This window comes from Halichoeres trimaculatus, unplaced genomic scaffold (genome assembly GCF_033239565.1).
Source record: "Halichoeres trimaculatus isolate MK-OKI-2021-1 unplaced genomic scaffold, fHalTri1.1 fHalTri1_scaffold_12, whole genome shotgun sequence".
Lineage (NCBI taxonomy): Eukaryota > Metazoa > Chordata > Actinopteri > Labriformes > Labridae > Halichoeres > Halichoeres trimaculatus.
The window spans coordinates 31087357-31101807 of record NW_027437190.1 but is presented as its reverse complement, the minus strand read 5'-3'; the positions used below and the strand labels follow the sequence as shown (position 1 = coordinate 31101807).

At 36.9% G+C, this 14451-nt stretch overlaps 1 protein-coding gene across 7 annotated transcripts in view; it reads right to left on the bottom strand.

The window, feature by feature from the left end:
- Positions 1-14451, bottom strand: part of syngap1b (synaptic Ras GTPase activating protein 1b) — a 249653-nt gene that overhangs the window by 19345 nt on the left and 215857 nt on the right. For all 7 annotated transcript variants that reach the window (XM_074683101.1, XM_074683105.1, XM_074683099.1 and 4 more), the window contains 4 exons: positions 13837-14274; positions 13417-13590; positions 11282-11493; positions 4625-4697 (listed from right to left, as the gene is read on the bottom strand). In XM_074683101.1, the coding sequence (XP_074539202.1) occupies positions 4625-4697; positions 11282-11493; positions 13417-13590; positions 13837-14274 (897 nt within the window). The remainder of the gene's footprint in view (positions 1-4624; positions 4698-11281; positions 11494-13416; positions 13591-13836; positions 14275-14451) is intronic.

The window sequence follows — 14451 nt, the reverse complement described above, 5'->3', positions numbered from 1 at the left end:
TTGCTTTTTTTTTTTTTTTTTATTGGCAGAGCTGTCATTGTCTTTTTTCTTATGGACCTTTTTGCGCTATACACTTTTTACTTTTGTTTTCTTGATTGCCGCTGTGACTCCCCAAATTTCCCCTTGGGGATCAATAAAGTATATTCTATTCTATAATTTACAATAGTCTATTCTATTCTATTCTATTCTATTCTATTCTATTCTATTCTGTTCTGTTTACAGAGAGGACAAATTTAGCATTTAGCTTTCTGTTACTCTTCGTATTGTAAATTCGTGTCTTCATCAAAAGAGAAACTTGTTTAATAATGTATCTGAAGCACAAGAGTCTTCTTCTTCTCTTCTGAAAAATCTTGTAACTGGTTATAATATCTTTTTTGTTGTTGTTGTTGTTGAAATTTTGGAGTAGGCTCTTCCTTTAAATATGGGATTAAATAACAACCTCCAGCACAGAGTTAGAGCGTGAAGCAGGTTGTGTGTGTGCTCTTCTGTAATCCAACAAACATTTTTGCCAGGGCAGGTTTTCAGGTTTTCAATTATCACCAGCAGGTTTGAGCCAAATGTTGCTTTAAAAAAGAAACAGGAAGACACACGTTAAGATTAACAAACATGTCTCACCCTTAAAATGATCAGTGTTCCTGTTTAAAGAGTAAAGAAAAAGTCACAGATATGTGTAAACCAGCTTTTCTCCACCTCATTTGTTTTAATGATTTTGTTATCTGCACATTTTAAGTTTTGACCGAAGCACACATTCAGCCTAATGCAAAATAATCTGTACGGTTTGTGAGGCAACATTTACAGCTTCACCCATAAGAGGATGTTATTAAGTTTGTGGGATTTTGTCCTAAACCCCTTTTTTTTTTACCAAGTAATAACACAATTTTTAATAACACTGAGTCTGCTGAAATCCTGAGCTCTGAAAATAGTAAAACACCTTAATTCTGCTGACGATGAAAAAAAACTCATTACAGTTCATTTGGCTTGTGTAAGTGCTGAAAGTGTTAACAGTTAATGCAAGTCTCTCTTGGTGTTTATTCTTTATTTTCTGTTATAATCTGCACTAAATCAGATCCCACATTCCTCCAAATAGCCAACACTTTGTGGCGCTCCGTTTGTCGACCTACGCTGCAAACTTCATCCATCTGGTCCCCAACTGGGCTCACAGAAAGCTGAATATTTAACAGGAAGATCGTTCTTTGAAAACCCAGCCTGGTCTCCCTCTAATACTGCAGCCTTGCTCTTATTTGATGGTAAAACATTTATTTTTATATTTTTCTAAACGCACAGCCTTGTGGGGTTTCTCAGAAAAAAAATAAATGTCACATTAAATTCTGAAGCCTCTGTCAGCTCTCCCCTCTTGGCATGTTTCATTATTTTTTCCTTCTCCTTTCTGAAGGGTAATGAGAAATCTACCGTGAGGGGTTCCTTTGATTTAGCGTGCAATTAATTAATTGACAATAATTCAGTAATGCAGCCAAATGAAAGGAGGAGGATATCAAGCAGGGCTGCATTGTTTGAACTCGGTGACACAGACGAGCTCTTTGAAGGCGGCAGTATTAGCATCAAAATATGTCTCATGGACTCACGGCGATGAGAAACCCACATGTGGCATCATTCATTGATAATTACAGCCTCATGTTTTATGCAACATTTGGATCGCGTTGGAATTAATCCTTAGAGCACGTTTAGAGGTTTAATGGCGTCGTCCTCATCATGTGGCGTCAGATGTGGCCGAACTTAAATGAGACTCACAGGATTGTTTTAAGACAATCCTTAGTCTGTGGTGTCGCAAGTCTCCTACTACAATAAACTGGTCTCTAGTCCATCATATCTACACAAACTGAAAATTTACTCTGGACGGACAGTTTAACTCATACATTAATAGACATTAATGACGGGTTAAGGCCCCCCATAACATCCTAAACAATAAACTTGGATACTTTTATGCAAAGGATGATTTCTATCACACATGGCATGCAACATCATAACCAATTGTATGTAATTAAGTATATTTGTGCAATAAAAGTGTATTCAAGATGTTTTTACACTGTAAAATGGTTGCTGCAAATTTTACAGTAAAATTATTTACAGGGTCATTACTGTAGGCAGACATGTCTGTGGTATGTTAGATATAGTACTGATGATACCATGATACTGTTATTGGAAAATATCAAAACTACTGTGTGGGAAAATACAGTTACACCCCTGTAAAGGCTTTTGCAGTAAAAAAAACAAAACAAAACTGGGAGCTCACAATTCTTTGCTGTTTTCAGTGATAAACCAAAAATAATAAAAGTGACTTTCCCAGTAAGTTACAGCAGATATTTCAGTAAATTTCTGTCAAGATTACAAGAACTTTGTATTACTGCTGTATGGGAAAAAAAAGTAAGGATACCACAAAAGAAAAAACAGCAGAATCACAGTGATAGTACTTTAAAGGCATTTCTGTGAATTACTGGCAGCGAGGTAAATCTTCTTTTACAGTGTCATTACCAGGGGTCTGCAACCTTTACTTTCATAGGAGACAATCAAGTGTATAAAATTCTATATGTAATTAAAATCTAGTGCATAATGATCTAAAAGAGATTTTTTTTAATTAATTAAATTCAAAATGTGATGTCTTGGTTTTTTATTTTCAATAAATTTGCAAAAACTAAATAAATAAAAAAAATAAAATTTAAAAAATTTACAAAAATAAAATAAAATAAAAAGATAAATTTAATCAATTTGCAAAAAAAAATCTTTAAATATGTAAAAAAAATATTTTTTAAATTTCAAAACTTTGCAAAAATCAAATAATGTGAAAAATATGAGACAATTCTAAATAAATTTGAAATTTCAAAAATTTGCAAAATAAAAAAATTAAAAACATATATTGTTAATGTGGCTCAACTTATTATTTTTTGTTGTTTGCTAATGTTTTTCCACATATCAAGCATGTATATTAAGCTGGCACATTGGCAGTTAAGTGTATTTTTCTTTAGATTAGTCTGTTTGTAAATGTAGTTATCTTCCCAGGGCTGTAAAACTTGAGGTTAGCCACAGGTGCATGGAAAGTTGGTGGGCTGTTGATGTTGTAGGAGGTAAAGTAGAGCGGTGGCAGGCTTCATTGACAGATGAGATGAAGATTTAGTTCAACAAAATCTTAAATCATGATTTTATTCAGTGCCAGTGTCTTTAATCATCAATACCCCCAGTAAGAAAAATAAAAACTCTTCATTTTAGTAATATTTTCTTAAACCTACAAGGAGCCACTACAAAGGAGTCAACAAGCTGCAGGTTGCAGACTCTTGGCCATTACAGTTTTTCTTTTTACCCACAATCTTTTGCTGTTTTTGGTACCTTTCCCAGTATGTTACAGCAGAAATTTTAGTAAAACACTGTCAGACTAAAAAAATAAGTCACAGTTTTCTCTTGATTTACAGGAAAGTACTGTATCACAACTTTTAGTGCAAATGACACTGCATCACAAACATTTGATAAGTTACTGATACTGATAATGTCATGGTACTGATAATTGACTGTTAAAATTACAGCAACCGTTTTACAGTGTACAAGAAAATTTAGACTTTATTTTTCACAGTTGGTCAGAATAAGGTTGTATTGGACTTGAGACGCTAAAAGCAGCTTGAAAGATCAAACTATCGATGCAAATCATCCTACCCATTCAGCTGTGACATAAAAGAGACACCAAAATATGCAAAAAATGTTAAGAGGGATCTTTTTTGTGTTGGAATATTTTGATGCCAATCTACTTCTTTTACTTCTAACCCTAAATTTTCTGCTGTATTGATGCTCTAACTTCAGAGATGCTTCTTTTATTGTTGTAGTTTAAATGTGATTTGTGTGCTGAAGTCTTTTCTCCTGGCTGAGCTGAGTTATGACCTCTTCAATTCTGAGCATGTTTTTTTTAAACCAAAGGCGTAAATAAATAAATTTGTGTGTGTGTGTGTGTGTGTGTGTGTGTGTATGTGTGTGTGTGTGTGTGTGGGAATGCTCACACACTTTAAATCTGGAGCATGAGTCATGCCTGGAGGTGGGCTAGTTCAATATGACAAGATAAGGAAGAGGGCGGGTTGAGAGCATGAAATGAAAAGCAGAAGAGGAAGAATCACCCGAGGACACAACAGCATCATCATCATCATCATCATCATCATCATCATCATCACGTGGGCCTTTGGGTCTCAGCTGTTCAATAACCTGAGTGCAAGGCTGGAGCTACACCATGTATGGAAACAGTTTCAACCTCGCCATGCTCGACGGAAACACTTGACAGAAACAACTGCAAAACTGGCAACATCATCATCATCATCATCATCACCATCATCATCATCACCACAGACGTGGAGCGTGAGCCGAGGAATGCAAACAGCAACACTCTCTGATCTTCAAAGCTCCCAGGTATGTTGGCAAACAGATGGTTGTCAAACCCAGACACGGGGACAGGTCAGGGACGGGGCGAGACAATCAGAGGGACCACACACTCACACACACACATTCACACACACACACGCAGAGCAGACAAAATAAGAGTAGCAGGGGAGGAAAAGAGAGGAAAAGGAGGAGGCAGAGAGGACAGCACGGGCCGTCGTACGGACTCGACGAGAGAAGAAGCAGTCTCACAGACCTGATCAGCGAAAATCCTGGTTTTTGGCTCAATGATGGGTCCTCCCCTTAACTCATCCTCCACAGCCATGAGTCTTGGAAGCAGAGAAGGGGAGAAAGAAGGGTGGGAAAGGGAGGGGAGGGTGACACAAAAAGAGGGAGGATTATATAGATTTCTAAACGACACTTTGTAAAGACGTTGAGCAGATGCTTCTCAAACACCTGTCTCAACTTGAACACAGTGAGTAGATGATGGTTACCTGTGTCTCAAACCTGACAGGAAGCGTAATCTTTAGCGAAGCCGTGCTTTTCTTTTTCTTCTCACCCCCTCAGGATTCATCAAAGCATTTTTACACAATTTAAGGTGTTTTTCAAAGCGCAATTACGCCTAACTGTGGAAAAACTACCCCGGGGCTATGTGAGGTGAATGGTTCACTAACAGATCCTGATCATCCCCAGGGAATTGCCCATCTTATGTAACATGCACTGACCACGGCATGGGGGGAAAAATCCTTTGACTAATCATTTCAAAGACAGCGCTCACAGATATGAGCGAGCTTACTGCTGCAGTTTTTATGAGCCATCGCACAGCGCAGGTTTCCCCAGCTCGTGTGATTATCCAAGTGCCAGGGATTTACTCCAGATAAGGTCATTCAAGGATATTTCTCATGCAAGGTTATCTGGAGCCAGCTGGCAGAGCAGTCACTATTGTTATGGTGGTGATGGATGCCAAATTGAAGTTAAAAGTCACTCCTGGATGAAAGATTTCGAGGGATTACTTTCATAATTTCCCATCAGTGTGACAGCAGAATGGCACAGAGGAAGTTTGCAGGAATGTAACGCTGCACAGTTTGTGTCTGGCTTCAGTATCGTGTATGTTCATTACACCACAAAGCAAGAAACATGTAGCTGCAAAATTTCACTGTGTCACTTGAGATGATTCAAGCACATTTATATCATTTTATTCAAACACAGAGAGGCACATGTTGGACAATAAAGAACGAAAATCCACAGGTGAAGTTTCAAACATAAGCGTTTGGATGTTTTATTCCATAAATAATGTACAGTGTTGAGAGCTTTTTCTTTTTTACAAAAAAAGAGAAAGAAAGGAGAAAAAAAAGAAAAGAATCAACCATACTGCAAAGCACAGACAGAAATATAAGCACTGTCCCAAAACAATGGAATGTAACATGGGCATACAGCATTAAGATTTCGACATGACTTCAAGAGGCAGACAATGATTCATGTGGGTGATATGTTACAAAGAAAAAAAATAAGTTAAGCTTTTTTTTTTTTTATATCCAGTTGAACTTCAAGTAGTGTGCTTTTGAGGTCAAGTCGTACATGTAGTCAAACAATGTGTGTATCTACCAACATGAGGTCACAATGTCGGAATATTTTGCTACAGAGAAAAAAAGGCAAAGAGACAAAATGAAACGTTGGTGTCAGTCAGCGGAAAGCAGAAACAGACCTGGATCAAACAGCCGCTGCAAATACGTTCTTTTCAACTTCAGATCTGACAGAAATCTGAACGTGTTTGATGTTGACCCTATGGAAGCCCATTTCTGCCAGTTAGAAAAAAAAAAGACATAAAAGGTCGAAATTACGAGATAATAAAGTCTTAGTTGTGAGATAAAAAGTTATAATTATGTGATTTGTGTGCTCCTGCTTAACCTGTAGTCTCTTCATCACCTCACTCCTGGTGTATTACAATAGTAATGTAATGTGTTAGCATGTGTTCTATATGTACATAGGAGCAAATACATCTAATAGTATCCACTTTTTAACTCACGATAATGAATTAATTATCTCATAATTATGACTTCTTATCTTAAAATTTCAACTTTTTATCTCAAAATAATGACATTATTTCAAAAATTTGCTATTTATCTCAAAACTATGACTTTCTTCAATCTCATAATTAAAACTTTATTTCATAATTTTGACTTTTTATTTCATAACTATGACTTTTTAGCCTTGTAATTTCAACTTTTTATCTCATAAAATGACCTTATCTCAAAAATCTCTAACTTTAAATCTCCTAATTATGACTTTTGTCTAACAATAACAATGATTTATTTCTGAATGACCTTATTTGAAAATTTTGAATCTAATCTGATGTTTTACTTTTGATTTCTTAATTTTGACTTTTTATCTCAAAATTATGACTTTATCTCATTATTTTGACTTTTAATCTAATTTTAAAATTTTTATCTCTTATTTATGACATTATTATCTCAACATTTTTTTTTTTTTACTTTTTTTTTCTCTTATGAAGCACTATTCTCTCATTATTTAAACTTTTTATCTCATAATTATGACTTTATAATCTAATAATTTTGGCTTTTTATCTTTTAATTATGACCTTTTTATCTCTATGTAATAACTTTATATGTCATACTTTCAACCTTTAGCTCCTAATTATGACGTTATCTCAAAATTTTGATTTTTTTCCCCCAATATTTTATGACTTTTTACTCACAATTTCGACTTTTTATCTTATAATAATGACTTTTTGATCACATAATTTTGACTTTCTATCTTTTTATTTTGACTTTCAAACCTTGTAATTTCAACTTTTCATCTCATTATTATGACCTTATCTCAAAATCTCAACTTTTTGATCTCCTATATGACTTTTTTATCTCATAATCTCAACTTTTGTTTTGTAACTATGACCTTTTCTCAATAAAATCACTTTTAATTTGAAATTTTAGACTTTTTATCTCATAACTTCAACTTTTAGTGTCAATTTATGACTTTTCCTGATGACTTTGACTTTTTATCTCATTATTTCAACTTTTATCTCCTAATTATGACTTTTTATCTCATAGTTTTAACTTCTATCCTATAATTATTCAATATTTTTATCTCATGATTTTGACTTCTATCTCTATTTTCTTTTAGCCTTGCAATTACAACTTTAAATTTCATAATTATGACATTATCTCAAAATGTTAACCTTTTACCTGATATTAAGGACTTTTAATCTCTTAATTTTGACTTTTTATCTCTTAATGTTGACCTTTTATCTCTTAATTATGACCTTATTATCTCAAAATTTTGTTTTTTTCTCATAAAAATGACGTTGTATTAAATCATTTTATTTTCATCTCATTACTATGAGTTTATTATCTTATAATTTAGACTTTTTTGTCCTTTTTTGCCTTTAATTTAATCTTACTAGTGGATATGGGCTTCCATATGACCCTGCTCACCCCTTCCCTCTTTCCTTAATGTTATTTTTTGGTTTAGCACAGCCTCAGAACCATTTGCAGCTTTTTGACGCAGGTCTGCAGAAAAGTGACTGTAAACCCTTGGCTGTTGCTACGAGCCATGTCAATCAGACCAATATTGATCACACACACATCAAGCCAAAAAACTCATCACCACTATGAATTCATTTTGCAAGATTTAGACAGAAGTTTTTTGCCTGTACAGCCTATCAAGATACTCTGTGCTACAGAAGAAGAGAAAGAGGCGGAAATACTGACATCAGAATCTTCTCTACTGATCTGAAAAAGGGAGAAAGAAACAAATATAGTTGCCCTTTGTAATCATAATAATATTCAAATGATACTGTTACTGCATAAGTACTGTCTAACGTTCTGTAACAACTACTCGGATCACCATGTCACCACCAATGACGGACTGAAGGTCAAAAAGTCATACCAAGCATGTACAGCAAAATCATACAGAAAGGAGAGAACGTTTGCGCTCTGATGAATAAATCAATAAATAGATCAATAAATAAATCAATAAATATGCATTGCAGTGTTTCATTTAAAATGCAGATAAATTCACAATCACCATAAAGATATAAGCCAGAAATAAATGAATCTGAAAACTTAAAACCACACTTTGCAGAGTCAAAGAGTCACGTCATCGTTGTCCTGTTTTGCACTTTACAGTTTTCCAGGTCTTTTTTTTCCCCCCCTTTCCATTTAGATACTCTGAATGGCACCTGGGTAACGCTTTTGGCAGGAAGTCACTGTTTCTATATGTACATAGGATGCATACAGTGTAGCACATGTGCGTCTGTTATTGCGCTTCTCCTGCTAAAAAGTTCGTATTGCAAGGTTAAAATGCTTCAACTCTCACTCTTAGTAGAATTTCTATGTATCATATATTATTATTCTTATGGCTCTTGCATCACATACTCTAATATCCTATTGGTTATAGTTAAAAATATATTATTACTATTAGAATAAATACCAATCTGTTCTGTTTCCCGTCGTGCAAACTCTCTGCTTCTCTGTTGTTCATTTGCAGCTCAGGGAAGATAAATAGTTTATAATTATCATCCTGAAAAAAATAAATGAAGAGCCTGTAGCCAACTCATGGGATCATCACCCTGAAGAAAATAAATATAGATATAAGTGCTACAGGTAAAGTGGACTCAGTGGGTTTAAACTTCACTTAAAATTCAACATTTGGCTTTGGTTTAAATGAGACTGTTCCAACAGAAAAGTGTATCTCGTCTTAGGACGGATACTAAACTTGCTCTGAGCTTAAATAAAAGTTTATGCACAGAACATTAAGGCTTCTCGAAAGAAAGAAATCAGGATGCTGAGTGTTTGAGTTCTGCAGGTGAAACAGATTTCTGAAAGCCTACACAGGAGCCACGAGCTCAGGGTCACATGTGCTCCTTTTTTGCAGAACCTGAGCTTGTACTTGCATCAACATAATGTCTGTTTTTTTAAATTAATAATATAATAATGTGAAAAACAGAAACTTTAAGTTGAAATTCAACATAAGGCTATGGTTACACATGCCGCTTCACCAAGATTTTGAGGCATTTCAGTCCAATAATCGCTGGGGACCATGTTTTCTTGGCATCCACACTCTCTGCACTCATCGCATTGCTCAGACAAGCGTAAAACAAAAATGTGTCTCACAATGCGTCTGATGACATGATCTGGTTCAGTGAATTGAGAGCAAAACTGACTTGGAAGCATCCAGATCTGCTACTTATTTCAGCCTCGTGTGGTCGGATGAAAAAAGTCACACAAGGAATCAGCGACAGCCGCGTCACGTCGTGTGTGTGTGTGTCTGTGTGTGCAGCAGATTTTCTCTTTAAGTTTACACTCCAGGGAGAACCATCAATGCTTTGAGTTAAGTGCTCTGGAAAGTTCCTTTATTATGTGCCTTATTTCCTTTGTGCTGTCATAACTTACTCCCTCCTCTCCTCGTGTTACAGCATCATACGAATGTAAAGAGGAGGTTTCGGCGCCCATGTTCACCCTGTAGAAAGATCTCTCAGCAGTCTGTCTGCAAACATGGTTCACCTTAAACTGGAAGATCTGATATTAAACCACAGTCTTCCATAGTCCTGCACCTCAAAAGTCCCAAACACTGCTCAGTGTTGCTTTGAGAAGTGCAGACGTGTGTCTGAAGTTATCAAATATTTAATCCGCTTGTGCTCTTTACATTGAAATCTCACCGGAAACCGAGTGGAATCATCCCGAGATCCACTCAAAAGCCATGTTGGTACAAACTGCTGATAAATGCAACAGCACAAAGATTGGGAGGAGGTTTTATGTACAAAGGGTCAGGCTGATAAAGATGTTTTTTCCCATAAAAGACGAGCAGGAAAGTCTCTGTCTTCATTCCACGTCTTCTTTCCTGGAGTGGATTAGAAGTGGCAATATTCTCCGTCACAGATATCCACCCTTAAATTGCACAGCACAGACTATAATATGATGTAAACAAGAAAATACTGCCCTCTCTGCCTCTGAACAATAGCAAAATAAATAAAACTACATCTGTGCAGCATCGCTAATGTGCAGACCAGCTTAAAAAATGCTCACGGGCTCCGCAGCAAAGCCTGAATACAGCTGGGATCGGATCGATATTGCACTCTTTTCCCATCAACTACTTAATTTTGTGGTCGGTCGATAAAAACTAAAGACTGCACTCCAGATCTGCACCGCTACGAATTCACACAAGCGCTCAATAAATTAGGACTCAGCTGGAGCTCTCTGCAGTCATTGAAATATGAAGCTCCTGAATAAGAAATAAAAACGTGTCGTGAAGGTGTGATCGCAGATTTTCAACAAAAAGAGCTCATCACAGACTCCTTTGTCCTGCTTCACCCAGTTAAAAAAAGAGCCAACCACCCTGGGGACATACTGTACCCTCTATGCTCATCTTAGATAATATAGATCTGTGTCTTCTTTATAATCATATCTCTTCCCATTTGTCACTCAGTTCACGTCTGCAGCTTTGGCTTTCAATATGCAGCACAGATACCTGCCGTTCTCCCAGGGCTGCAGTGCTTAATAAACTGAAACAACCTCCTACACTCCAATATTCTCTTCTACATAACAAGCCCAGTAAATAGAGTTATTTTCAGTATGCAATATATGAAACATCACTGGTTCAAGTCCATGACTCAGTCCTGTCAAAGAGCACAAGATGTGCTAAAGTTGAATACAACGAGCCATTTTTCCTTCTGCTCATTCCCAAGAAGTGTGACACTGCATCTGAAGCTATATGTACCAAAGAGAATATGCCACTTTTCCACAAAGGTCAGAGGAAAACTCACAGAGTCTATCCAGCAAAGACGTCATAATGAGTGAAAGTTAAGTCTGTGGCCGGCCAAAGGCCTCCCTACAAAAAGAGCACATGACGTCTTAGCTGTGGTTTGCCCTCCATCCCAACAACAGACTCCATTTACCTGCTAATTATTCCTTTAATTTGGGAGTCTTTCTCCACTTGCTGTTGCCGTAGCCTCCTCTCACTATCCTCCAGTCGGTTCTGGTACTGTAGGAGGATCTTATTGGTCTGCTGCTCCTGTGTGAGGAGCCTGCGCTCGTACTCCTCAAGCTTCTTGTGGGACATCACCAGGCGTTCCTTCAGGGAGTTTATCTCCTCCTCGTACTCCCGTACCTGAGGCGGAGACAGATGGTAAACGGACAAAGATTAAACTCAACATGTCACATTCACCCATTCATACACTGATGGCACAGCCTCCTTCAAAAGCTATAACCTGTGAAATTCGAAAACAACAATCTGTAAAGTTCAAATTTGATGTTAGGTTGAAAATCATGATTTCTAATTAGACATGCACCAATTGAACAGCTGGCAGATCAATCGATCAATGTCTGATTCCTTAATTTTGGGGGATCAGTGATCGGCCCATCCTTACATATGAAACTGATATTGTATACCTCCAGGAAGGTCTGACAGCCAGCCTTTGTGGCGTTTTGCTCTGAGACCTAAAACTCAGGACACTTTATTGGCTGTTTAAGATGAAACATAAAGATTTTATTGTTTTGCACAGGTACTGTTCAACTAATTTCAATAAAATAAGATTGGAACATTGAAGGTATATGCTGTCAGTTATAAAAAATAAAAATTGGTATCAGTAGGTCAGGCTTTTTAGAGATCAGTGCTCGGCCAAAAAATTGTGATCGGTGCACCCCTATGTCTAATGTCTGAAAGCTATAATCTGGAATTTCAAAAACAATATGCAAAGTTTAAAAAGTAGAATGGGTAACTATGATCTGTAAAAATTAGAAAAATGTTTAAGTGCTAAAGCTCAAAATCTATGATCCTCAAAGTTTGATAACTATAATCTGTAAAATTTAAGAACCATATTCAGTGAAGCTTAAACTATAATCTGTGAGTTTCAAAACTATAATCTTGGGAGTGAAAATTAAGAATTAAAAAAAAAAACTTTCATCTGTAAAATTCAAAAAGTATACTTTATAAAGTTAAAAATCTAATATCTGAGAATTTAGAAAACTAAAATCCATCACATTCAAATACAATAATTTGCACATTCAACCAAAAAATAAAAAATAACAGAATTTACCTACAAAATTTAGAATCTGTACAATAAAATAAATAAAATCTTAAATATATAGGTTTCAAAAAAATTTTATCTCTAAAGTTTGAAAGCTATATTCTAGAAAAATGAAAAAATATAATCTGTAAAGTCCAAGAGTCTAATCTGTTAAATTTAAAACCTAAAAAAGCTTCTTTTTTTTTTAAACAAAAACTTGTAAAGCTTGAAAATCACCATTCAAACACTTTAATTTTCAAAGTCCAAAAATATTATCTGTAAAGTAAAAAAAAAAAAAATTGGAACTTCAAATGCCAAAAAAAGAGGAAAAATTTAAAAATTTTGATCCGTAAAGTACAAAATCTTCATTCAGCATAGTTCAAAAACTTTGATCCCTGATGTTCAAAAAATTATCTCTGAAGTTTGAAAATTTATCAACTAGAAAATTTGAAAACTGCAATCAGTTAAGCCTAAAACCTGTTCTTTTAAGCTAAAAAGTATAATTTGTAAAATAGAAAGGTAATAACTGTTCAAGAAACTTCACTCAACTTTTATTCATAATCAACTAAAATGTAATCAAATTAAAAAAGTAATGTTTTTTATAATAAACTAAATATGCATTGTTTTGCCATTTTTACTGCATGCAAGGATATTTAATGTTATTAACAAAAACTGTTTCAAATCAAGCCTAAATATTAACCCCAAAGACTCAGTCATCAGAGGGTTTTATCAGGGTTTGTGTATTAACGCCCTGTTTCCTCAGTTCGTAAACTTTAAAGACATTGAAAAGCTGAACACCACCTCCAAACACTCCAGGTTGGAGAGGATGTTGCATAAAAGCTGATGAAGATGAAACACTTAAAAAGATTTATTAGCACTTGGCTGACGGACGTTGTTTCCCACACTTTTTGAAGCGTCTGAACTTCAGATATCTGAGAGCCATCTGCTCGGCAACCATCGACATGACTCAAAGTTCCTGAGGTTCTTCATCAAAAGAGGAGATCTTCAACAAAAGCTGTACCCACCCTGTCCATGCGTGACTCATCCATGCTCTTTGAGTACTCCTTCAGTTTAAACTCCTCACGGTCGATCCGCGAGCTTTCGATGTCGGCCGACAGGTGAGGCATGTTGGAGACCCAGGCCACGGTGCGCTCGTTGGCTGGGGTCGGGGGATTGAGGGTGGATGGAGACTGGGCGGCCTGGGGAAAAAGGTTGGAAGACTGAATATGAGGACAGGAGTTAATGAGTGGATCAGAGTCCGTTTCATAAGAGGAAAAACCTCCTCAGAGTTGGAGCCACAAACACAACAAAGACATGTACTGCAAGAGATAAATCACACACTTTGGAGTTACAGTTACAAACTAGAGCGCCGTCATGAAAAACAAGAACAAAACTTTGCCAATCAAAACTACAGGGACGTTTTCTTTCCTCCTGAGCTGGTTTACCTGTTTGGCCATGGTGGGTTTGAGCAGGTGCTGCTGTGGTGGCTGAGACTGCTGTGGGGACTGTTGAGTGCTCTGACTGGTGGTTCCCTGTGGACTCCCACTCTCCCTGACAGAGCTCTGCTGGTGGGGCAGACCCGGGGCGGTGTTGTCTTTGACGGACAGCTGCCGGGACCCGTGCTGCCTGCCGCCGTAGGCCGACTCGGGTGACTGGAGGAGGTTCCCGCTCTGCGGTCGTGTTTTCGCTGGAGCAGCAGGTGCGGCGGCCGCGCTGACCGAGAGCTGATGGGAGGTCTGAGACTTCACGCGCTGGGAGGGGGGCGGGGCGACAGAGCTCTGTCGTACGGGTTGGACTGTGGTGGGCGGGGTGGTGGCTAGGGAGGAGTGGGAAGTTCCTGTCTGGGAGGCCATGCCCATCAGCTGTTGCTGTTGGAGGTTATCCTTAGGAACAGAAGATGTGAATGATAAGACAGTATACATTTCTTTCTTACTGCAACATATCAGGGATTAAAACTGAAACTATACTGCTTTATAAAATATTAACACGGCAGTAAAGAAGGGGGTGATCTTATTAAATGTCAGGAAATTTAGTTTGATCAACTGTAAAATGATTGATAG